The sequence below is a fragment of the Leptodactylus fuscus genome, chromosome 2 (genome assembly GCF_031893055.1).
Source record: "Leptodactylus fuscus isolate aLepFus1 chromosome 2, aLepFus1.hap2, whole genome shotgun sequence".
Taxonomy (NCBI): domain Eukaryota; kingdom Metazoa; phylum Chordata; class Amphibia; order Anura; family Leptodactylidae; genus Leptodactylus; species Leptodactylus fuscus.
The window spans coordinates 189,252,760-189,278,128 of record NC_134266.1 but is presented as its reverse complement, the minus strand read 5'-3'; the positions used below and the strand labels follow the sequence as shown (position 1 = coordinate 189,278,128).

At 41.4% G+C, this 25,369-nt stretch overlaps 1 protein-coding gene across 1 annotated transcript in view; it reads right to left on the bottom strand.

Annotated features, from left to right (window-relative positions):
• Window positions 1–445: 445 nt before the first annotated feature.
• ITGBL1 (integrin subunit beta like 1) overlaps window positions 446–25,369 on the bottom strand; it is a 171,247-nt gene continuing 146,323 nt past the window's right edge. Inside the window, exons 8-11 of the mRNA XM_075265344.1 lie at window positions 23,425–23,541; window positions 21,941–22,087; window positions 10,996–11,109; window positions 446–1,047 (exon numbers count right to left, since the gene is read on the bottom strand). Coding sequence (XP_075121445.1) covers window positions 956–1,047; window positions 10,996–11,109; window positions 21,941–22,087; window positions 23,425–23,541 — 470 coding nt within the window. The 3' untranslated portion in view covers window positions 446–955. The remainder of the gene's footprint in view (window positions 1,048–10,995; window positions 11,110–21,940; window positions 22,088–23,424; window positions 23,542–25,369) is intronic.

Here is a 25,369-nt window from a genome sequence, read left to right as displayed (position 1 = left end):
TATACGTAGAAGTAGACTGTAAACTGATTTTCAACATGATTACTGAAACTGATGACAAACTGTCTCTAGCTTTGTGTCATATAAAACAAATATAGGAGCAACATGAAATTTGTATATTTAAACAGAACCATAATAGGGCTGCCATAGTAGTGCTTATGTTTTTGCTAAAGGTGCTTAGGCCTTTATCATACCTCATTATGCCTCAAAGTTTTTTGCTGTCAAGACCTGGACAAATCCGAAAGCAAAAAAAAAAATAAAAATTAGAAGTATTATTTCTAGGAACAGCAAATAGAAGTTATATGGCTCAATCTAAGAAACTGTATAGCTATTATGCTCTGCCATGTGTCTGTGCCCATAGACATATCCTGAACCCTCCACTGCACCATGTATGCCTTATAACACTATAATTATGGACAAACATGAACAAGGTACACATTATCTGATATTTATTAAAATAGCAAAACATATAGCTATCTCTTTATTACAGACAGTACAGTTTTTTGTACATGTTCTATTATAAGATTAGTATAAAAACAACTATTATAGCAAACTATCTGAACCAAAGATATGACCCATTGAAAGAACTGACTTGTCATGGATGAGACCATTTATTATTATACTGTTGGGTTAAAGACCAACATCTGAGTATATGTAATTGCATATACCTATCATACTATGCCATCTGGCTACTTTTATTATTCATTTAGCATGGATTGATGATGTGATATCCTGACAACCATGTAAATTATGCAATAAAGAAATCTCATCTATTCTTGTACACTTGAAAATCCCTCGGAGTTCGCCCAAATGAAGTGAATTCTACAAAATTACAGACTTAGAACAGTCAGATTAAGCAGGTCAGACGATGGGTAATATACTCCATTATTGTGTATGTTCAATAGCAGCCTATATAAAAATACAAGGACACTTTTTAAACAATTTCTCCATCTTTCTTTTAGGGGTATTCATTTCCAAGCCATATCTCGCAGGCATTTCCATTCCATCCTTCCCAGCATTCACAGTTTCCACAGCTACATATCCCGTTGCCTAAAAACAAATTGAATAGGAGTTTAATTGTCACAATCAAAATGTACTACTTCACATGGCTTATTAAAGAGTAGCAGGTCATAATCAAAACCCTATAACTGGTCCCTTAAATATTCCCTTTTTGTGTGGAGCACTTTGCATTTGATTTAACAGCAACTGGAAATATAGACTTTCAGACAACTAATAGCATCTTTTCAGCAGTGCTCTTAGCAAAGTGCTATACACTATAATCATGCTGTCTTTTATTTCTCTCAGGCTTTATAGTCCGTTAGATGGATACATAGCTGTACTCATCTGCACTGGCTGCACCTGAAGACCAAAATTAACCCCTTTACTTCCCTAAGGCTAGGCAGTATTTATAGAAACCTTCTGTTACATATAAAAAATGCACTTGTAGTTAAGCCATCAAGGCTCACACCTATCTATATAGCTATATCCTTACAGAGATACAAATCATAAAATAAATTTCCAGTATAATGAAAAAATATTTTCAGCATTGCAGTAACATGTGTGAAATCTACAGCAATGAGAATAATATATAAATGATTGAGGAAAGCTCAATGAAAAATGCTGCAGAAAAAAAGCAACGTGTTTTAGATTTTTTTTTTCTGTATCATTCTTAGCTTCATGTATCCAAAAACAGCACTGGAGTTATAATTTCATATACAAATACATAATCTCTTTATTAAACAGAAATATTAAAATATTTTACATACAATACATTACATAGTAAATGATGTTGGATGAAGACATCAGTCCATCAAGTCCAATCTATAACCCTACAATCCCTACAGTGTTGATCCAGAGGAAGGCAAAAAAAACCATGAGGCTCAAGCCAATTGCCCCATTTCAGGGGAAAAAATTCCTTCCCGACTCCAATCTGGCAGTCAGTATAAAAACCCTGGATCAATGTGTCCTTATTATATAGAGCCCATAACCCCTAATATTGTTCTGTTCAAGAAAGGTATCCAGGCCCTCTTTAAACTTGCTCAATGAATCCACAATACACCCCAAAATAGGATCTAATGAAAACCCCAAGCATTCCCCGATAGCATGGGAATACTTTACAAGGTGACATTTATTATTCCCACCATACAAAACAACATTCCCAGCATGCACAGCTAGTTCTTAGACCTACAAAGCTTACCCAACTATATAAAGAACGTATGAGGTAATGTGTCACATGGTAGCAATCCATTTGTAGATAAGAATGGAAAGGTACCCCCCCATTCCCCATAGTGCCTACTCCTGAGGAAGCCCATGTGAAATGCATGTTGAGGTGGCTAACACTTGCCATTTCTTCTAGGCATAGAAATGATTGAGTAAGTACTTTATGTATAACATAAGTGTTTGTCAACTTATTTCCTGTTTAGGAATGACTATTAGCTGGTAGTGACTTAGTTATGGGAACACTGTGCTCTTTATATACTTGAGTAAGCTTTGTAAATCTCACAACTAGTTGTACATATTGAGAATGTCATGGAATACTAGGCTCTCTGTATAGTTTGGTAGGGTTTATAAGTCTCATTACTAGCTGTACATATTAGGAATGGCATCTTGTATAGTGGGAATAATAGATGTCACCATGTAAAGTAATCCCTTGCCATAGGGGAATGCTTGGTGTTAATTTTAGATCCTATTTTGGGGTGTATTGTATGTAAAATATATTAATATTTTTGTTTATAAAGAGATGCTATTGTATTTGTACATGAAATTAGAACTCCAATACTGTGTTTTTTTGGATATAATATTATAAAGGGAGATGTTTCATTGATTTTTAAGGCTATTATATTTGGTTAAAGCATTTTTGGATGTGTTTCACTACTTGGGGCCTTAAAGTGATCTTTAGTGTATTCATCGGTGTTTCTAAAGCCATACTCTAAGGATACTAACAGTTAAGTAAGTGGAACCACTTTAGAATATTGACACTTTTTTCATATAGTGACACATGTCTGTAATAGCTGAAAGTGTTCTGAAACACCTTCCTCGGTCTTGTCATGTCTCGTAATGTCTACATTGAACAATACTAAAATTATATACTGTCAAACTCAATGTTATGTTTCCACAGGAAATCAAGAAAAGACACTTTATAATCGGAGATAAAATAAAGAATCTAAAACACCTAAATGAAAGCTGAAATGAAAGCAGAGGAAGTTTATAGATTTAGTTATCAATCACACTAATAGTGCATATAAAAAATACAGAAACACTTAATGTATCATTGTGACAGTACACAACAAATACTCAGCCAATAAAATTAGACAGATAGCAGTCTAGTATTATTTAGAGAATATTCTCTATTCTGTCTAGAAATTAATATGTAAGACATTTAGTATATAGTCTGGGTTATATGTTGAAACAAATTTATAAAATGCAAAGAAACTGAGTAGCAGCGGCCATGTCTTACATTGCATTCATATGAGGGGGATAGAGCTACAGTGAGCTGTAATACCAGGTACAGCCACTATAAAAAGGAGCTGCCCTTGGTACACAACAATTGGGCATGGCAGAAAGCAACTGGCACTTACTAGAGAATCGCAAGACCTTTAAGCAGCTGAATACCAAAGTGCTGAGAGCTATACACCTAACATTTAACATAGGCCAGCCATCCTAAGGATATCCCAGATAATCTCTTGAGGATACAGCCACATGTACAGGACAATTATAGTGGATATGTCAACAAATCCTATCCACACTCTGCACAAAAAAAATGCAGCACTGTTGGATTTGAAATCACTGCATGTCAATTATTGCAGCATGTTTGGGTTGTAGGCAGTGGGGCAAACTTTGACTGGGACCTACAATGTATTCTTAATAGCGGCAGTTATGGATGCTGCAGCGGTATCCAAGAAACTTGAAAGGATACAATTCTAGTACACATGACTGCATGTGCACTATATATATATATATATATATATATATATATATATATATATATATATATATATATATATATGTCAAACTAATAACGCCTCTTGGAGCAGTAAATCCTTAACATGTTACCATGACAAGAGACAACGTGTATATGTGAGGGATTACTGAATCTGCAATCAGATTATTAATGCTGTGCTTACCTTCAGGCCCAATTCGCATCTGCATTCGGGTTTCATTTGGGAAGTCCGAGTCCAGGGGCCTCCTCCGAACGGAAACCTATACACATTAAAAGCTGGGCCCCATAGAAAATAATAACCACACAGACCCCATTATAGTCTATGGGGTCTGCGGGTTTCCTTTAGATAATCACTTTTTAATGTGTATAGGTTTTCGTTCATGGGTCCTGAAGCGGATTCCCCAAATGGAAACCCAAATGCAGATGTGGACCAGGCCTCAGTCTGTTTAACAATTACTATATGAACTCCCTTTCAATTAATGCACATCTTTGGGCTTTCTCAAGTGGCTCCTCCAAACATAGTTTTGAATAGTCAATGTAGCTTGGGAGATGCAACCCTTCCTTCCATGAGGCTACTGGCCTAATGGCTCGCCAACAGGGATCATAGAGGAAGCAAAGAAAACCCCTAGGTTATGGATGGTAGCCACAACCAGAATGTCCATTGACAACTAAATAATAAAAAAAAAAATGCCGAACTGACGTTTGTTCGCTGTTTCACATCTGATAAAAAAAAATTAAATATAAAGCAATCAAATCTGTGATTGTTGTTCATGGAAAAAAATAAGACCTACCCTGAAAATAAGCCCTTTTTTTTTTTATAAAAAAAATAATATAAAACTCTTATTTACGACAAACACGGTAGTTGTAAGACATAATAACACCAATCTAAATATGGGATCTCTGTAATTGTAGCGACTTGATGGAAAAAATGGCCATGTTATTTACAATGCAGAGTAAATGCCATAAAAACAAAACGCAAAAAATAATTACAAAATTGTATGTTTGTTTTCATGTGGACCCCCAAAAACATTTATAAAGGCTAATCTAACCATTATATATACACCAAAATATTGCAGAGAATAAGCCCTCAATTTACCACTTTAAAATAATGACATTATGAATTTTGGAAAGCGGAGAGGAAAAATATAAGAAATTCGCAGCACATCAGCATCCAAACTACTCTGCCCCTTTAAAGAGAACCTTTCATCATCTCCACTAAATCAAATTCCCTGTCGTCCTCAACAGCGGCACAATGTGGGGTATTTCTGCCCCTGTGTGCTGGTAGGACAGGCGGATATTTAATTAGCCAATAAAATGCGTGGCAGGCCCTATAAGAGGGCACAAGAACCTCCCCTCTGCGTGTTTTTTTCTGTCCTGTGTGGACAGAGGACAGGTGGGAGGACTTGTGTCCTCTTACAGGGCTCAGTTGAGGCTGAGCATGTTGTTTCTTTTAATGTTACCCTCTTTCCTTAGGGAAGAGGGTGCTGATTAGCCTGCGTGGCACTTCCCTAATCCTCCTCTCCCCCCTCCCCTCCTCTCTTACCTCCACTGCAGGATTGGAGTCCTATCTGAGAGGAGGGTGAGTTCCCCGGCAGTAAGACAGGAGCAAGTCTCGGGAATAGCCATAATCCCGTTCTGGCCAAAAAGGGCTTGGTTTGCTCAGGGCATATATTGGAGGCTTCCCCCACTCCCAGACCTGGTAACCCAAGGAGAGCTGAGATGCCAGGATCTGAGGAGACTCAACCTGACAGCCTGGAGGTTGACCAGTCCCTATTGAGAAATAGAGGACTGTCACAAGCCGTCTTGAAGACCCTTTCCAGCGCCAGAGCAGATTCGACTAACAAGAACTACCGTCGAATAAGTAACATCTTTAATGCCTGGTGTCTGCAGCATCAAGTGGACTCCCCCGATCCCCCGACGGAGGCGAACCTTCAAGACGGACTAGACAGAGGTCTTGCTGCGGCCACACTCAAGGTACACGTGGCGGCCCTGTCCGCCTATCTGGGGAGGCGTTTGTCTCAGGATTCCTTAGTGAGCACCTTTATTAAAGGGGCAACTAGGCTGAGACCGGTGGTAAACACCCCCGTCCACCAATGGGACCTTATTCCGGTCCTAAACGCTCTATGTGATCAGCCATTTGAACCTTTGGAGGAAATCTCCCTCAAGTCACTAACCGGCAAGATGGCGCTGCTATTGGCAGTAACAACTGCCAAACGGGTTGGTGAACTGCAAGCCTTGTCCACTGAGGAGCCATATACTACCTTTTTTTCTGACCATGTGCAGCTTAGGTTCCTCCCGGGTTTTTGTCCCAAGGTACCATCTGCTGTAAACAGGAACCAGATAATCTCCCTTCCGGTATTTTTTCCTTTCCCTTCTTCTGCTGAAGAAGAAAGATGGCACAAGCTGGATGTGGTCAGATGCCTGCAGATATACTTGCAGCGCACTCGCCCTTTTAGGCGGACTGAAAACCTGTTGGTCAGCTACACTGGGAGAAACAAGGGGGCTAAAGCCGCCAAAGCCACAATATCCCGATGGGTTACCGAGACTATTAAAGTCGCCTATACCGCCCAAGGGCTGTCAGCTCCATCCTTCCTTCATGCCCATTCAACCAGGGCAGTGTCCACTTCACGGGCAGAAAGAAGTGCTTTGTCTGTGGACCAAATATGCGCAGCGGCCTCGTGGGCATCTGAATCTACCTTCATCCGGCATTATCGCCTGAAGGACCAAGTGGCAGACTCCACTGCCTTTGCCCATACCGTTTTAGCTTCGGTTATGGGTTAATCCCACCCATCTTGGGGACTTGCTTGCTATATCCCCACATTGTGCTGCTGTTGAGGACGACAGGGAACGAGTGATTATGAAGATAATCTTGTTTCCCTTAGTCCTAACAGCGGCACAAGATTTCGCACCCTGGGAATCATATCTTATGTATAAAACTGTATATAAATGTTATGGAGGTACTTTTGTATTTACATGCAGAGGGGAGGTTCTTGTGCCCTCTTATAGGGCCTGCCACGCATTTTATTGGCTAATTAAATATCCGCCTGTCCTACCAGCACACAGGGGCAGAAATACCCCACATTGTGCCGCTGTTAGGACTAAGGGAAACAAGATTATCTTCATAATCACTCGTTCTTTGCATCTGTTAATACTTGCTGCTCCACTGATTCCAGTACAGTTTGGATTTTCACTCTGGCCCTCACCATTCCCGAGCAACAAGCACAGTTAGTTTTGGTGCCTGATGTGCTATTTAAGCTCTGTAATGTCAGTAGAGTAGTGTCAGGCAGGGGGCGTGATTAAGAGCCCCAATCAGAGGCAGCCAGTGTCAGAGCCCAGAATCACACCCTTTGTCTGCTCCTGTCTGGCACCGCCATCCTGACAGTACAGAGACTAAATAGCATATCAGGCACCAAAACTCACAACATTGATTACTCAGGAATGGTGGGGGCTAAAGAAAAAATGCAAACAAATGGAGTTGGTGGAGTTGGTGAAAGGTCCATTTGAAAGGGTTAATAGTAGAGATGAGCGAACACTAAAATGTTCGAGGTTCGAAATTCGATTCGAACAGCCGCTCACTGTTCGAGTGTTCGAATGGGTTTCGAACCCCATTATAGTCTATGGGGAACATAAACTCGTTAAGGGGGAAACCCAAATTCGTGTCTGGAGGGTCACCAAGTCCACTATGACACCCCAGGAAATGATACCAACACCCTGGAATGACACTGGGACAGCAGGGGAAGCATGTCTGGGGGCATAAAAGTCACTTTATTTCATGGAAATCCCTGTCAGTTTGCGATTTTCGCAAGCTAACTTTTCCCCATAGAAATGCATTGGCCAGTGCTGATTGGCCAGAGTACGGAACTCGACCAATCAGCGCTGGCTCTGCTGGAGGAGGCGGAGTCTAAGATAGCTCCACACCAGTCTCCATTCAGGTCCGACCTTAGACTCCGCCTCCTCCGGCAGAGCCAGCGCTGATTGGCCGAAGGCTGGCCAATGCATTCCTATGCGAATGCAGACTTAGCAGTGCTGAGTCAGTTTTGCTCAACTACACATCTGATGCACACTCGGCACTGCTACATCAGATGTAGCAATCTGATGTAGCAGAGCCGAGGGTGCACTAGAACCCCTGTGCAAACTCAGTTCACGCTAATAGAATGCATTGGCCAGCGCTGATTGGCCAATGCATTCTATTAGCCCAATGAAGTAGAGCTGAATGTGTGTGCTAAGCACACACATTCAGCACTGCTTCATCATGCCAATACAATGCATTAGCCAGTGCTGATTGGCCAGAGTACGGAATTCGGCCAATCAGCGCTGGCTCTGCTGGAGGAGGCGGAGTCTAAGATCGCTCCACACCAGTCTCCATTCAGGTCCGACCTTAGACTCCGCCTCCTCCGGCAGAGCCAGCGCTGATTGGCCGAAGGCTGGCCAATGCATTCCTATGCGAATGCAGACTTAGCAGTGCTGAGTCAGTTTTGCTCAACTACACATCTGATGCACACTCGGCACTGCTACATCAGATGTAGCAATCTGATGTAGCAGAGCCGAGGGTGCACTAGAACCCCTGTGCAAACTCAGTTCACGCTAATAGAATGCATTGGCCAGCGCTGATTGGCCAATGCATTCTATTAGCCCGATGAAGTAGAGCTGAATGTGTGTGCTAAGCACACACATTCAGCACTGCTTCATCACGCCAATACAATGCATTAGCCAGTGCTGATTGGCCAGAGTACGGAATTCGGCCAATCAGCGCTGGCTCTGCTGGAGGAGGCGGAGTCTAAGGTCGGACCTGAATGGAGACTGGTGTGGAGCGATCTTAGACTCCGCCTCCTCCAGCAGAGCCAGCGCTGATTGGCCGAATTCCGTACTCTGGCCAATCAGCGCTGGCCAATGCATTCTATTAGCTTGATGAAGCAGAGTGTGCACAAGGGTTCAAGCGCACCCTCGGCTCTGATGTAGCAGAGCCGAGGCTGCACAAGGGTTCAAGCGCACCCTCGGCTCTGATGTAGCAGAGCCGAGGCTGCACAAGGGTTCAAGCGCACCCTCGGCTCTGATGTAGGAGAGCCGAGGGTGCACTTGAACCCTTGTGCACCCTCAGCTCTGCTACATCAGAGCCGAGGGTGCGCTTGAACCCTTGTGCACACTCTGCTTCATCAAGCTAATAGAATGCATTGGCCAGCGCTGATTGGCCAATGTATTCTATTAGCCTGATGAAGTAGAGCTGAATGTGTGTGCTAAGCACACACATTCAGCTCTACTTCATCGGGCTAATAGAATGCATTGGCCAGCGCTGATTGGCCAGAGTACGGAACTCGACCAATCAGCGCTGGCTCTGCTGGAGGAGGCGGAGTCTAAGATCGCTCCACACCAGTCTCCATTCAGGTCCGACCTTAGACTCCGCCTCCTCCGGCAGAGCCAGCGCTGATTGGCCGAAGGCTGGCCAATGCATTCCTATGCGAATGCAGACTTAGCAGTGCTGAGTCAGTTTTGCTCAACTACACATCTGATGCACACTCGGCACTGCTACATCAGATGTAGCAATCTGATGTAGCAGAGCCGAGGGTGCACTAGAACCCCTGTGCAAACTCAGTTCACGCTAATAGAATGCATTGGCCAGCGCTGATTGGCCAATGCATTCTATTAGCCCGATGAAGTAGAGCTGAATGTGTGTGCTAAGCACACACATTCAGCACTGCTTCATCATGCCAATACAATGCATTAGCCAGTGCTGATTGGCCAGAGTACGGAATTCGGCCAATCAGCGCTGGCTCTGCCGGAGGAGGCGGAGTCTAAGGTCGGACCTGAATGGAGACTGGTGTGGAGCGATCTTAGACTCCGCCTCCTCCAGCAGAGCCAGCGCTGATTGGTCGAGTTCCGTACTCTGGCCAATCAGCGCTGGCCAATGCATTCTATTAGCCCGATGAAGTAGAGCTGAATGTGTGTGCTTAGCACACACATTCAGCTCTACTTCATCAGGCTAATAGAATACATTGGCCAATCAGCGCTGGCCAATGCATTCTATTAGCTTGATGAAGCAGAGTGTGCACAAGGGTTCAAGCGCACCCTCGGCTCTGATGTAGCAGAGCTGAGGGTGCACAAGGGTTCAAGTGCACCCTCGGCTCTCCTACATCAGAGCCGAGGGTGCGCTTGAACCCTTGTGCAGCCTCGGCTCTGCTACATCAGAGCCGAGGGTGCGCTTGAACCCTTGTGCACACTCTGCTTCATCAAGCTAATAGAATGCATTGGCCAGCACTGATTGGCCAGAGTACGGAATTCGGCCAATCAGCGCTGGCCAATGCATCCCTATGGGAAAAAGTTTATCTCACAAAAATCACAATTACACACCCGATAGAGCCCCAAAAAGTTATTTTTAATAACATTCCCCCCTAAATAAAGGTTATCCCTAGCTATCCCTGCCTGTACAGCTATCCCTGTCTCATAGTCACAAAGTTCACATTCTCATATGACCCGGATTTGAAATCCACTATTCGTCTAAAATGGAGGTCACCTGATTTCGGCAGCCAATGACTTTTTCCAATTTTTTTCAATGCCCCCGGTGTCGTAGTTCCTGTCCCACCTCCCCTGCGCTGTTATTGGTGCAAAAAAGGCGCCAGGGAAGGTGGGAGGGGAATCGAATTTTGGCGCACTTTACCACGTGGTGTTCGATTCGATTCGAACATGGCGAACACCCTGATATCCGATCGAACATGTGTTCGATAGAACACTGTTCGCTCATCTCTAGTTAATAGTATGCAGATGAATGTTATATCATCAGCCAACTACCTGGAATATCACATTCACAACCACTATTATATTCATACTGTGTTTCAGAAAACAAACCATATCTTTGGAGATTTGATAGCAATAGCTCCTCTTTTGAGATGTCTATTTTTAAATGCCTTGTACATTTATATTTTATTCCTTCAAAGGTGTAAAAACAAACAGGGAAGATTTTGGATCTGGAGAAAAAGTCTCAGGTAGAATATTTATAAAGCACACCAATGTGAAGAAGAGTCTTTCTTGACAAGAACAATGATTTCATCTAACATTCTGTTTACCTGTGCAAATAAGGCCATCGTGTTTGTCGCAGTCCCTGTCATCGCATTCACAGAATTCCCCTGAAACATACCAGTCCTGTGGTGAACAGATGCACTTTCCACAGTGGCAGGAACCTGAAAACATAAATGGCCATTATTTGTAGCGACAGATATGCTGAACGAAACAAAAGGATACATGTTTATTGGTACCAGCAGAATTTTTCATTTTTCTTAACATAGTCTTATTAAAGTCTTATCTTTGAAGGAGTCACAAAGTGCAAAGACTTTACATTGAAGAAAAATAAATTTATTAATACTTTGATAAAACTTGTTTTGTTTTTCTGTTATCTGGTGAAATAATGTAAGGGTAGAGTAAGGGTTGTGTCACATCTGCGTTGGTATTCTGTTCACGGGAGTCCGCATGGGGAGCCCCCTGAATGGAATATCAAACGCAATTGCAAGCGCTGTGCAGTAAAAGCACACGGATCCCCTTAGACTATAATGGGGTCCGTGTGCTTGCCGCCAGATCTCCGCACAGAACTTGCGGACAGGAAAGTAGTTCACAATCTACTTTGCTGTGCACACAATTCGTGCGGGCAGCACGTGGCAAGCACACAGACCCCATTATATTCTATGGGGTCTGTCTGCTTTCACTGCACAGTGCTTGCAATTGCGTTTGGTATTCCTTTCGGGGTGTCCCCATACGGACTCCCCGAACGGATTACCAAATGCAGATGTGAACAAAGGGTAAGTGTCTTACGACCATGACCACCCCAAACCAAGCAGTAATGTAACAGGGGGTGGGGAATTAAAATCAGGCAGAGACTGTGACAGAGCAAAAGTCTTAAATAATGTTTCTATTGCAAAAATGGTCTCTACACATCATTCGCCAAGGACCAATAATTGGTTTCTACTAGTTTAATTCAGTTTGAGCTGAGAGCATTTCTGCAGAACTATATGTAGTCTTATATCTGTCTTCCTAAGTAGCAAAATGTATTCATGCATAGATTAATATTGTATTATTAATGTAATTTGTTAATATGTTCCCAGGTGGCATTGTGTAATTTGTTAGAATCATGAGAAGATTCATTGTATGCAAGTATATTTGCTGATGTTTTTTTCAGTACCAGAGTTGTCTTGATCTACAAGCTCATAGTGGGCAGTATTGTGGCTCAGTGGTTAGCAAAGGTGCCTTGCAGTGCTGGGTTCGAATCTGACCAAGGGCAAGATCTGCATGGAGTTTGTATGTTCTCCCCATGTTAGCATGGATTTCCTCCCACATGCCAAAATATACTGATAGGTAAATTGGCTTCCTGTAAAACATCTGACCCTTATGGGTGTTCAGAATGAGTGCCTGTATGGCATCAAGTGGTGTAATTACCACCATGCTGCCATAATGGTTACATATTCGAGAAATCCAGCAGGTAACATGCCCTATTTACTTACCGATCCATGTTCTGAATCACGGCTATTTTCTCTTCCCCTTCTGCTCTCCCGGGCACTCTTTGCATCCCATATCACATCACATGGGGGGCCCTGGAGGGTAGAAGGGGTAGCGGAGGTGGCTGTGAGCAGGAGCGGGAATCAGTAAGTAAGGTCATGGTAAGAGTATTTGTAAGGTGAACACCACTACTGCTTCTATTATACTCTGGGGTCTTTCCAAACTCCAGAGTATAATGATTGGAGGCCCAGGGGAGGTGAGAGAACATAAAAACCAGTGTTACTCCCTGGCACAATTCCATGCTATCTTCAGCCTCTGTAGTAATGTCACATGGGTCAGGGCGGCATCGCGATGCATAATGACATTATGACATATATTATCGTAACCCATGTCTGTGGCATCATTGAAGAGGGCTGATAACAGAAGGGGGTCATGCTGGCAAATGACATGTTGTAAAATGTTTCAATGTAAAGTATGATGTAACCTATTATATGTATATTATTATTATTATTATTATTAATATTATTATGTATATATCTCATATTCCTGGCAACTCTATAGGTATTAAAGTATAATTTATGAATGTACTAGAAAGTACAATATGCATACAATATGGATAATTCATGTAGGTTCAGATTTACTGTAGTTACAACTAAACAATGGAGAAAATGTCTTTGACACAATGTGGCCCATCTTTGGCACATCTTGAAGCATCTAGTTTGGGCTAAAATTTTTCGACTTGCTAGACATGTTAGTGTGGATTCTTAAAAATAGGGATGTGACTTAATTGTGTCATGATGCACAAAAAATCTACTAAAATTGTGTTGGAAAATTCTGACTCAAAGTAAAAGTTGATATAAACATAGACTAGACCATCTAAAGATATGTTAGATTTAACATCCAGGATCAGCCACAATGATAAATCTGATTTATTTTCAGGCTGCAAGTTTACGCTGTCTAAGTAATAATAAATCTCATCCATAGTTTAAAATATTTGTCTATTAACATACAGATCCAAGATCCAACAACATACAAGAAGAATCCGGAATACTCTAAACAGAAAGCAGGATGACAAATCTGTAGAGTAATTGCAGGGAATTGCAAACTTCTTATTGCTCTGCAGAATATGATCAGAACAATCCCAAGGTCACCTTACAAGGTAGCTCAAGGAGGAGCTTTTCTATTAGGGCGCTTTATGACAAGTACATTTATTCTATCACAGTTAGTGCTGGTTTCCCTAAGATATTAGCTGAAATGGAATTTTCAGTTTCCCGTAATAGGCAAATCCATCCATTATCAACATCTGCAACACATTATGGACACATGGTAAATGAAGCCATTTTAAATGTATGGTCATAAATAAGTAAAAGTAAAGGAGTGGTTTGTTTTTCAAGCATTTACGCAGTTACAATGTTTGGAACTGTAAGGTTCTGTTCACATCTAAATTCGAGGCTTTGTCACCTTTGATGAAAAATTATAATACGTGCAATGCTCCCTTTTCTAGTAAATTGATAGACACCATGGTAGAATCCAGCAGACCCTATTATATGTCAATAGCAATATAAATCAAAAGTTGCATTATATACAGATATCATCTGCAAGTGTTGGGGGGAGGGGCATGAGTTGAATGCAGATGTCAAATGATGAAGAAAATGTAAAATGGTGGAATATGGAGGTGCAAGACATTAGTAAAGCATGAGAACACACTGTAGGAAAGTAAAGTTTCATTGAAAGTATAAAAATATATAAATATAATAAATATAATATAAAGATATAAAATACATAATTAAGTAAAAATAATACTGACTACTAGAATAAAGCATAAACTCGAGCATAAAATAAATAAAGCATAAGACTCGAATATTGAACCCCATTATAGTCTGTGGGGAAAAATGCTTCGTTTCAGGGAAAGCCACACTTCGACTCAGGAGAGTCACCAAGTCCAGTATGACACCCCAGGAAATGATGCCAACACCCTGGAATGCAACTGGGACAGCAGGGGAAGCATGTCTGGGGGCATCTAACATGCCCAAGTCCCAGTATTACGCCACTATCTAGTCGGGATCCCTGTAAGCTTGCGATATGCGGGAGCTGACTTTTTCCCATAGGAATGCATTGACCTGCGTTGATTGGCCGAATGCCATACAGAGTACAGCATTTGGCCAATCAACGCTGGTTCTGCGGAGGCTCGTCTGTGAGGAGGCGGAGTCTAAGATTGGTCCACAGCAGTCTCCATTGTGTTCCGATCTCAGATGTAGCAGAGCTGGCCATGAGCTGAGCTCTGCTACACCCAACAATCCTTCCATCTACTCCTCCTGTCACACACATAGCTCTGCACTACATCCAATCAACTCTGGCAGAACCAGAGTTGATTGGCCGAATGCTGTACTCTGTATGGCATTCGGCCAATCAACATTGGTCAATGCATTCCTATGGGAAAAAGTCAGCTCCTGCATATCGCAAGCTGACAGGGATCCCAACTAACATATAATGGGCTGCCACAAGATAGAGCCTCAAAGAGCTGAGTGAGTAACATTCCCAAATAAATAAAAGTAATCCCTAGCTAACCCTGCCAGTACATCTATCCTTGTCTCACAGTCACATAGTTCACAGTCTCATATTACCCGAATTTGAAATCGACCATTCGTATAAAGTGGAGGTGAGCTGATTTAGCCAGCCAATTGCTTTTTCTGATTTTTTTCGATACCTCCGTTGTCGTATTTCCTGTCCCCCTCCCCTGCACAGTTATTGGTGCAAAAAAAAGCGCCAGGGAAGGTGGGAGGGGGATACGAATTTTTAGTGTGTTTGCCTCGTGGGATTCAATTGGAATTGAATACCTTGAACGGCCTGATATTCGATAGAATATCAATTAGATCGAATGCCGTTCGCTCATCTCTAATAAACACCAAAAAAAGAAATACAGAATTCAGAGCAATTAAACCTCATGCAGAAAGGACCAAGACCAATGTAATGAACAGGAACCACAAGTACAACTTTGATTGGTAGAAATATTGGGGTTTATATCCAAATATTGTAACAGTATGATAATGTATAATATCTGGCATATCCAACTGTTTGTGTCCTTTTCTACGTGAGGATTCTCTATCCAACACTCTGATTTTGGTGAGAAAAGTAGGCATGGTTGGCCTGGCCACACTCCTCTTTTAAGGAATTCTTTTTCTTTTTTATTTGATGGGCAAAGTTTGCTCTCAAACAGAAAAATCAGAGCTCTGTTCTTTCAAGAAGCTGAAAGGACTTGAAGCCACCTTTACAGATCCAGAGACGTCACTTGTTTCTGCTTCGTAAAACACCACTCAGTTCTGTGCCTGTGCCGTATTTATTATGTAGGCACAAAAAAGGCGCAAGACACATGGCGAGGATATCTGCATGGAATTTATCAACAGCTTGCGTCTGATTAGTAAATCACACCATAAACTGGAAAGGCGCACAAAAGGCGCAACTGCACAAAATTTAAGCGAAAAGAGGCACATTTGATAAGTAACCCCAGGTGTCCCTTACGTCATTATATATACTTTATTTTCTAGCACTATGACTGTGGAAGGATGCTGGCTTGCTTTTCAGAAAACAAATGTAATATTATGTACTGTATATTCTGTATGTTAGAGGATTGCCAGATTCTTTGGCCACAGATTTTGTTGCTAATCTGCTTTAGTTTTCACAGGTGTTATCACTCTCCAGGTGTTATCTATATAATCTGAGCTAAGAAAATTCGGATATGGTGCACAGTCAAATGACAATAACATATATTGCTTCAAAGGGGCACTTGAGGTCAAGTACACTGCTTGTAGTCCTTTTATTTGAAGCCTATAGAGCAACTCATACTTACAATACCCACACACACACAAAAATCTACCTAAACAATTTGACATTAAAAATGGTGGCCATAAAATGGTGACTGACTCTTCAGTTGTATTGTATTTTTGCTTCCTTCAATTTGTTTGAATTCTGAATAATTTCTTCCTTTGCATAGAACACATCCACTTCAGACTTGTAGCTTATTATAACCTTGTGTCATTATGTAGGTTTGTTCTTTGGAAGCGTCTGTTGCTTTGCAAATGCTCATTGCTTTGTTTCAGATTAGATTATCTTCTCACAAGTGCCTATCCTCCAGCCACTGTCACATAAACCAAATATAATCCAACCCCTTAGCATCAATCTTTGTTACTTTGAACTCTCAGCTCCTGTAGATTAATCCAAAAGCAGGTTTTTTCTTGTTCCAAATAAATGGGATAGTAGATGTATAATATAGTAGTATGGCAGGAGTATATGTGTGTCATAAGAGGACCTATGTGACAATATGACACTTACTAAACATTATGTGCACAATAGTTTCTCTATGAACAAAGAATTTTTATTTAAGATTATTTAAAATGGTCACAAAAGATGAATGACAATAAACTGTGTTAAACTTTGAATACTGTTTTCACCATCTTTTATTGCCCAATGTATCTAAAATAATAACATATTAAAAATGTACAAATTAGAAAAAAATATTGTAGTGTTGTATGGTGTATGTAGATCCTAAACTTTATATTTGCATAGTTACAGACTATACTGCATTTGTTAACAGTTAGCGATTAGAATCGCTTAAAAACATCCGTGACAGAGCATCTGCTTTTCCATTGCAGGATCCTGGTCGAAATGAAATTGTGATATTAAAATGGTTCAGGAATAGACTCCATCAGGTCTGACAAGGGGAGAGGCACTTAGCTGATATATTGAACTCCAGGTTGTGGTGATCAGTTAAAACTGATATCTGTTGTGAAGCTCCTTGAAGATGTTGTCTCCACTCTTTAAATGCCAAAACAATAGCGAGTAACTCTTTGTTCCCTACATCATAATTCTTCTCCGCAGAAGACATCCGCTGAGATAAGAATGCACACAAATGTAACAGCTTCTTTTTACCTGATCTTTGAGACAGGATAGCCCCAACCGCACAACCCGATGCATCAACTTCAACTATAAAAGCAAGGATTGGGATGACGTAATACTGGAGCCATAGTGAATTTAATCTTTACACGAGAGAAAGCTTCATCAGCTTGTGGTGTCCAGGAGAAGTGGGTCTTCTTCTTTGTCAGCTCTGTAATAGAAGCTACAATTTGAGGAATTTTTAATAAAGCGTCTGTAAAAATTAGAGAATTTTTACAATCTCTATATGCAATCCCTGAGAAGAGATGATGTATCCGAGGAATTGAATCTCTTCCAAATGGAACTCACACTTTTCGAATTTGATGTAAAGATGGATTTTCAGCAATCGTTCTAATACAGGTCTCATATGCTCCTGATGTTCTTCTAGAGATCCAGAGACAGAGAAAATCAGTATATCATCTAAATAAACTACAATGAATTAATCTGGCAAATCTCTGAATATATCATTTGCTAGGTATTGGAAGGTAGCCAGAGTATTGCAGAGCCCGAATGGCATGACCAGACTTTCAAAGTGTCCATATTGGGTACGAAAAACGATCCATTTGTCACCTGGCCATATCCGGGCCAAAATTGTAAGCACCCTGTAGATCTTGTTTGGTAAAGATTTTTTGCTCGTAGGATTTTCTCGAACAGTTCAAGAATTAGGGGCAATGGATAACGCTTTTTTTACTGTAATCTTGTTAAGTTCTTTGTAATCTCCCACTGGTCGTAATGAACCGTCCAATTTCTTAACTAAGAATATAGGAGCCCCTGCAGGAGAACAGGATAGCCAAATAAACCCATATTTCTAGTTCTCATCAATGAAGTCCTTAAGGACATTTAATTCAGGTCCTGTTAATGGGTATATAGTCCCAAACGGTATGGGTGCTCCACAAAGCAATTCTATCAGGCAGTCGTAAGGACAGTGTGGTGGTAGTTTGTCAGCTTCCTGTTTATCAAAAACATCCCTCAAATCCTCATATACTGTTGGTAACTGATGCTGTTCTTGATTCTGAGTAGAGTCTGGAATCGTTGATTCCGGCTGATCTTTTCCTTCATTGTCTTTTTGGAGAAAACTCAGCATCTTAGTTCCCCAATCAATGGAAGGATTTTGTGCCTGTAACCAAGGTAGGACTAAGATGACTAGAAAGTGTGGAGAAGAAATTAATAAAAATGAAAAAGTTTCACGATTCTGAGGTTCTATGTGAATCTCCAAAGGTACAGTCTTATGGTCTACAGGTCCCAAGCTGAGGAGAGACCCATCTATTGTCTGCATCAAAATAGGTGGGTTTCTCTTAGATGAACGTATTCCACGTTTTTGAGCAAAACCAAGGCCCATGGAATTTCTGCTAGCCCCAAAATCCTTCATAGCTGATGTAGAGATCCATATGGAATTGATCAATAATTTAAGGAGAACAAAGTAATGTGAATCCTTGTTATCTTCTTTAAGATGAGAGGTCACTGATGATATACAGTCCTATGAAAAAGTTTGGGCACCCCTATTAATCTTAATCATTTTTAGTTCTAAATATTTTGGTGTTTGCAACAGCCATTTCAGTTTGATATATATAATAACTGATGGACACAGTAATATTTCAGGATTGAAATGAGGTTTATTGTACTAACAGAAAATGTGCAATATGCATTAAACCAAAATTTGACCGATGCAAAAGTATGGGCACCTCAACAGAAAAGTGACATTAGGGGCCACACGGTGGCTCAGTGGTTAGCACTGCAAGGCTTATATTGGGCTTATATTGCATATTCTTCCCACAGTCCCTTGCAAAGTGGAGTGCTAAAGGCTTAATAAGTCTCCACACACCTATATGGTGGTCTCTCCCCAAGGAGTGACGATACCCCCCTTACCCTGTATCCTGTAGGAAGCATTGATTCCCCTGATAAGAGGTAAATGTAGCCTCTAATTCAGTTATTAACATAGGCAGGTGTTAATATATTACTGACAAGTCCACATACCCAGTGGGTTTTCTTGTGACATTCCAGAATCTTGGATTTTTTAAATATATTTTTTTAAGTGTTCATTTCTTTTTATAAAATGCAGCATGTGTGTAATATTTTTCTTGTGTTTTTATAGCTCCAAAATGGAGCCTGGACAATGTCAAAAATATTTTACATATAACCAAATAAACAATGACATCAAAACGTTATGACTAGAGATGAGCGAACAGTGTTCTATCGAACACATGTTTGATGTGTTCGATTCGAATCGAACATCACGTGGCAAACTCCAAAAAATTTGATTCCCCTTCCACCTTCCCTGGCGCTTTTTTTGCACCAATAACAGCGCAGGGGAGGTGGGACAGGAACTACGACAACGGGGGCATTGAAAAAAATCGGAAAAAGTCATTGGCTGCCGAAATCAGGTGACCTCCATTTTAGACGAATAGTGGATTTCAAATCCGGGTCATATGAGAATGTGAACTTTGTGACTATGAGACAGGGATAGCTGTACAGGCAGGGATAGCTAGGGATAACCTTTATTTAGGTAGGAATGTTATTAAAAATAACGTTTTGGGGCTCTATCGGGTGTGTAATTGTGATTTTTGTGAGATAAACCTTTTCCCATAGGAATGCATTGGACAGCGCTGATTGGCCAGAGTATGGAATTCGACCAATCAGCGCTGGCTCTGCTGGAGGAGGCGGAGTCTAAGATCGCTCCACACCAGTCTCCATTCAGGTCCGACCTTAGACTCCGCCTCCTCCGGCAGAGCAAGCGCTGATTGGCCGAAGGCTGGCCAATGCATTCCTATGGGTATGCAGAGACTCAGCAGTGTTGAGCCAGTTCTGCTCAACTACACCGTGTGCCGGTCAGCCCATCAGATGTAGCAGAGCCGAGGGTGCACTAGAACCCTTATGCACACTCGGCTCTGCTACATCAGATGTAGTAGAGCCGAGGGTGCACTGGAACCCCTGTGCACACTCAGCTCACGCTAATAGAATGCATTGGCCAGCGCATTGGCCAGCCTTCGGCCAATCAGCGCTGGCTCTGCCGGAGGAGGCGGAGTCTAAGGTCGGACCTGAATGGAGACTGGTGTGGAGCAATCTTAGACTCCGCCTCCTCCAGCAGAGCCAGCGCTGATTGGTCGAATTCCGTACACTGGCCAATCAGCACTGGCCAATGCATTTCTATGGGGAAAAGTTAGCTTGCGAAAATCGCAAGCTGACAGGGATTTCCATGAAATAAAGTGACTTTTATGCCCCCAGACATGCTTCCCCTGCTGTCCCAGTGTCATTCCAGGGTGTTGGTATCATTTCCTGGGGTGTCATAGTGGACTTGGTGACCCTCCAGACACGGATTTGGGTTTCCCCCTTAACGAGTATATGTTCCCCATAGACTATAATGGGGTTCGAAACCCGTTCGAACACTCGAACAGTGAGCGGCTGTTCGAATCGAATTTCGAACCTCGAACATTTTAGTGTTCGCTCATCTCTAGTTATGACTTTTTTTTAACAAGAATATAAAACATGCTGACAAAACAGTGTGTGAAGCAGACCTAAGGCTAAGGCCTGATGTTGCGGAAACGCAGTTTTTCTTGTTGCATTTTTTTGAGGCAACGCCAAGAATGGCTACAAAAGTAATGGCAAATATATAGGAAGTTCTATACTTCTACCTTCTGCTCTATCCATTCCTGGCTTTGGTTCAAAAAAAGAAAAGCGCAGCTAAATCTGCAACAAAAAACTGCATTTCTGCAACGTGGATCCTTAGCCTAAATGTTTTTTCTTGGATTTTAAAATCTAAACTAAAAATGGCCAAATAACAAACTTTGAAATATTTTTCGCTTATAAATCTTGTTTTAGCTACCAATGTGCCAGTATTCCCTGCTCCCCCCACTCCTCTTGTTCCTTTGTGGGGGGACCTACAAGACTGGAGGTGGAGGGAAGAGTGTGATTGACAAGGTAGTTATATAAACTCCCTTTAAAAGATACAACAATCTACTTCAGTGTCCGCAATGGCAGAACATCATAATGCATGTAGACATGATATTCACATCGCCTTCACTATGTGTTATCTAGACTGCTCTCTGATATATTTAGCATGCATATTGTATAATTCATTACACATTGAAGGATAATATGATGTTTATGGGATATGACCCCAGTGTCAACTTAGAATCTACTTTCTGAAGAGAGGATACTGCAGACTCACTTTGACAATGTGAGTTGTCTGCTTATACAAAGACTGAAGGACATGATTCGTTCACAGCAGTGATAAGTCAGTGACACATAGAAGAACACATCTAAAGTCAAGTTTTCAGTACATTGTCTACAATCATTTCAACTCATTGTGCTCCATTGTTACTGTTTCCAAAGAATTCTTATTCCAATGATAACAATCTAAATGAAATATATATTATTGAAACCTTTTGTCACTTTTTGTACACCTAGTGAATCAGAGCAAGCCCTCTTTGTATTGTGTCTGTGTATGTTACGCCTGTCATTGCCAGGAAGAGACACCAAATGCATGTTGATGGATCCAAGGTTCAGAAATAAAATGCTCATTCAGATTATGCTTTGCAGAGAAACATTTGATTGACAGTACAATTACTGATGGATTTGTGCTACATTGTAAGCACGTACCTTTTCCCGAGCACAGAATGCCATCTGATGATTCACACTGGCTCTTGCTCTCTTCCTCTGTCATATTGCATTTTCTTTCATGTTGGCACAGTTTTCCAAACCACCCAGCCTCACAAATACATCGGCCACAGGAGCAAGTGCCATGTTCTATAAAACAGTTAATAATACATATAGAGTTTAGAAGTAACTGTTTACTGTATACGTATATATATAGTCTAAACTAAAAGTGCATATTCACAAAATTTTACAAGTTTAGTAACTTTAGTACATAGAAACATACAGTTATGGCTGCAAGTGTTAGCAACCCTGAAATTTTTCCACATAATGAAGTATTTCTCCCAGACAATTATTGCAATTACACATGTTTTGTATACACATGTTTATTTGTGTGTATAGGAACAACATGTTTATGTGTGTGTATTAAAACAACATAAAAAAATGAGAAAAAAGGCAAATTGGACCAAAAATTTCAAAAATTGTTGGCACCTTTTTCAAGATTGTGAGTAAATAACTGTTTCAACCATGTGATGCTCGCTCAAACTCACCTGTGGCAAGTAACAGGTGTGGGCAATCTAAAAATCACACCTGAAACCAGATAAAGGAGAGACATTGACTGGAATTTTTGCATTATGTGTTTGTGTGTGCCACGCTAACAATGGAGAACAGAAAGACGAGAAGAGAACTGTCTGAGGACTTGAGCATTAAAATTGTGCAAAAAATATCACTAATCTCATGGTTACAAGTCCATCTCCATAGATCTTGATGTTCCTTTATCCACAGTGCACAACATAATAAGGGAGTTTATAACCCATGGCACTGTAGCTTATCTCCCTGAACATGGACAGAAGAGAAAAAATTATGGAAGGTAGATAGATAGATAGATAGATAGATAGATAGATAGATAGATAGATAGTACATTTACATATATCTATGTTGTGAGATGTATATATACCACTACTCTTGTACTTGAGTTTAGTTTACAATTTCTGATCTAATTCTGTATATGGACACTGCAGAGTACCACGTCTCTAGTTCTGTAAGCTGGGTGTAATTCTCAGTATCTGATCTTATTCTGTATATGGACACTGCAGAGTACCACGTCTCTAGTCCTGTATGTTGGGTATAATTCTCAGCCTGCTGAGATCCTCCTACTCTATAACATGCTGCATTACAGCTTCCTGGTGACAGACTCCCTTTAGTGGTGACAGTTTATGGTTGTGAAATCGTGACTTTTTTTGGCATTGCTTTTCTACTACATGGTGTATATAGGAGAGGAGTTGTGCACCAGTAGATGTGTATTATAGTATTGCTCTGGATGTAGTGTGGCTTCAACATTCTACTGACTTGAACCATAAACTTAACATTTACATTTTACTGATGTGCTTACTTCCCATTCAGACATTATTAGTAGGCAGACAACCTGCTATGTGTGAAATGTACATGCCAATGTAAAGTGAATGTGTTTTTAGTATGAGACGTCTTACCTCCACATACTTTGCCTTCTAGATCTTCACACTGCCGATCATCACACTCACAATGTTTTCCATACACCCTGTTGTCTCCAGGCGGGAAACAAGTGCACTGACCACATTCACATTTCCCTAAGGTATAAAATATTCACATTATTAGAATGCTTTAAGAATAAAATACATAGATAATATGTACCCTAGTATCACCATTTTAACAGAAATGCAATGGGTTAAGACTACATTGGACATAAAATACATATATGTGTAGAATGTGCTACAAGACAGTGTATATGAAATAATGTAGAATAAATTTACACTTGGCAATTAAACAAAGAACAAACTATTCATGGAAGAAGTCTTACACAAAGCAATCTACATAAAAGAACATAGTAAACAGTATTCCCTGTCGTCCCACCAGTGACACAATACGGGGTATTTCTGGCCCTGTGTGCTGGTAGGACAGGCGGAATTTTTAATCAGACAAAATTAGCATATGCATGGCTACAACCCTATAAGAGGGTACAGGGACCATGCCCTCGCGTGTTTTTTCTGTCCTGTGTGACTGGACAGGTGGTGAAGGGGAAGAAGGTGTTTGTAAATCCTTCTTCCCCTTTCCTATTCTTTCCCTTTTTCTTTCTTTCTGGGAGAAAGATTTAGGTTTTGTCTTACCTGCTCTGCAGCGTGTTCTGATTTTGTTCAGCTGTGTTACAGCTCATTCACTGCCCAGTGAGGTAAGTGGAGTCCTCTCCAGCTTTTCCTCTGTGTATAGTGCAGAAACTAAAAGCACTAATACCTATTGCTATGGGCACTCTGTCAACTTCCTTTATGTTTAGTGCTATAGCTTGTGCGTGTCTGTCTGTGTTACAGTCAGCTGTGGAAGTTGGGTGGGAACTTTAGTTTTCCCTTTATGTTTAGTGCAGAATCTAGAAGCACTAATATCTATTGCTATGGCTTGTGCCCACCTGTCTGCCCGGGCTTCGACCGCTGCCTTAAAACGCAGCTAATGTGAACAGCAACCTGTCAGATGGCAATGAGTTTTTTCCAGCAACTCCCACAGCTCAGGTGAGGTAAGATGAAGGTGCACCAAGTCTACTCTTGTGAGTGAGCAAGTCCCCCTTTTTTTTTTTTTTTTTTGTGGTTCAGTCTGTAGGGAAACAGACTTTTATGTTGAGTGCACCGGCTCTAGAGTTCAATACTGGTTGTACTCTACCTGAAGACTGGATCTGCCTGATGCCATCTGCGGCGTCTGCCTGCCACTTGCCTACTGACACCTATTGTGCCTGCTTGACTACCTGCGCTCATCTCATTGTTGGCTACTTGGGCAGCCATCTGTGGCATCTGCCTGACTCAGCTACTGGCCTCCTAAGGGTGTCTACCTGCTTTGAGTACCTGCTACCTCTGCTCCTGTGGGGAGCATCATGAGCAGAAGCATCTTGCAGGCGCAGATTATAGACCCTCCACAAGGAGGTGGTTTGGTGAGTACGGATCTGGAAGAAAAGTGGAAGTATCTTCCTCACTTCTGATAACCATCCTCTCTCTCTTATCTAGGAGGATTATTTAGAGGATATCCGTAGCTCCCTGGCTCAGCTTACCCTTCATGGAAAGACTTCATGTAGAGGAGGACTTAATGATTCCGGACGATGAGGAGTCTATTGTTTCCAGCAGACCTATTATCCACTGGGAAAGTTCACATAGGCTGCTGAAGTCCATCCGGTCAAGAGGGGACCTGGATGTTGATGGGGAAGTCTCCGCGTACACCTCTGGGGGAAAAAGGCCTTCCAATCAGACGCTGCTCTGACTGCAGTCATGGAGCATGAGTGGAAACAGCCCAAAAGGGCCCACTTGGCCACTAGAGTTTCCAATTGTACCATCCCAACTGGATCGGTGGGGACTTCCCCCGAAAATGGATCTTGCTGTGAAAAAATTGTCACGCAAAATGGTATGGAAGACGGTTCCAACT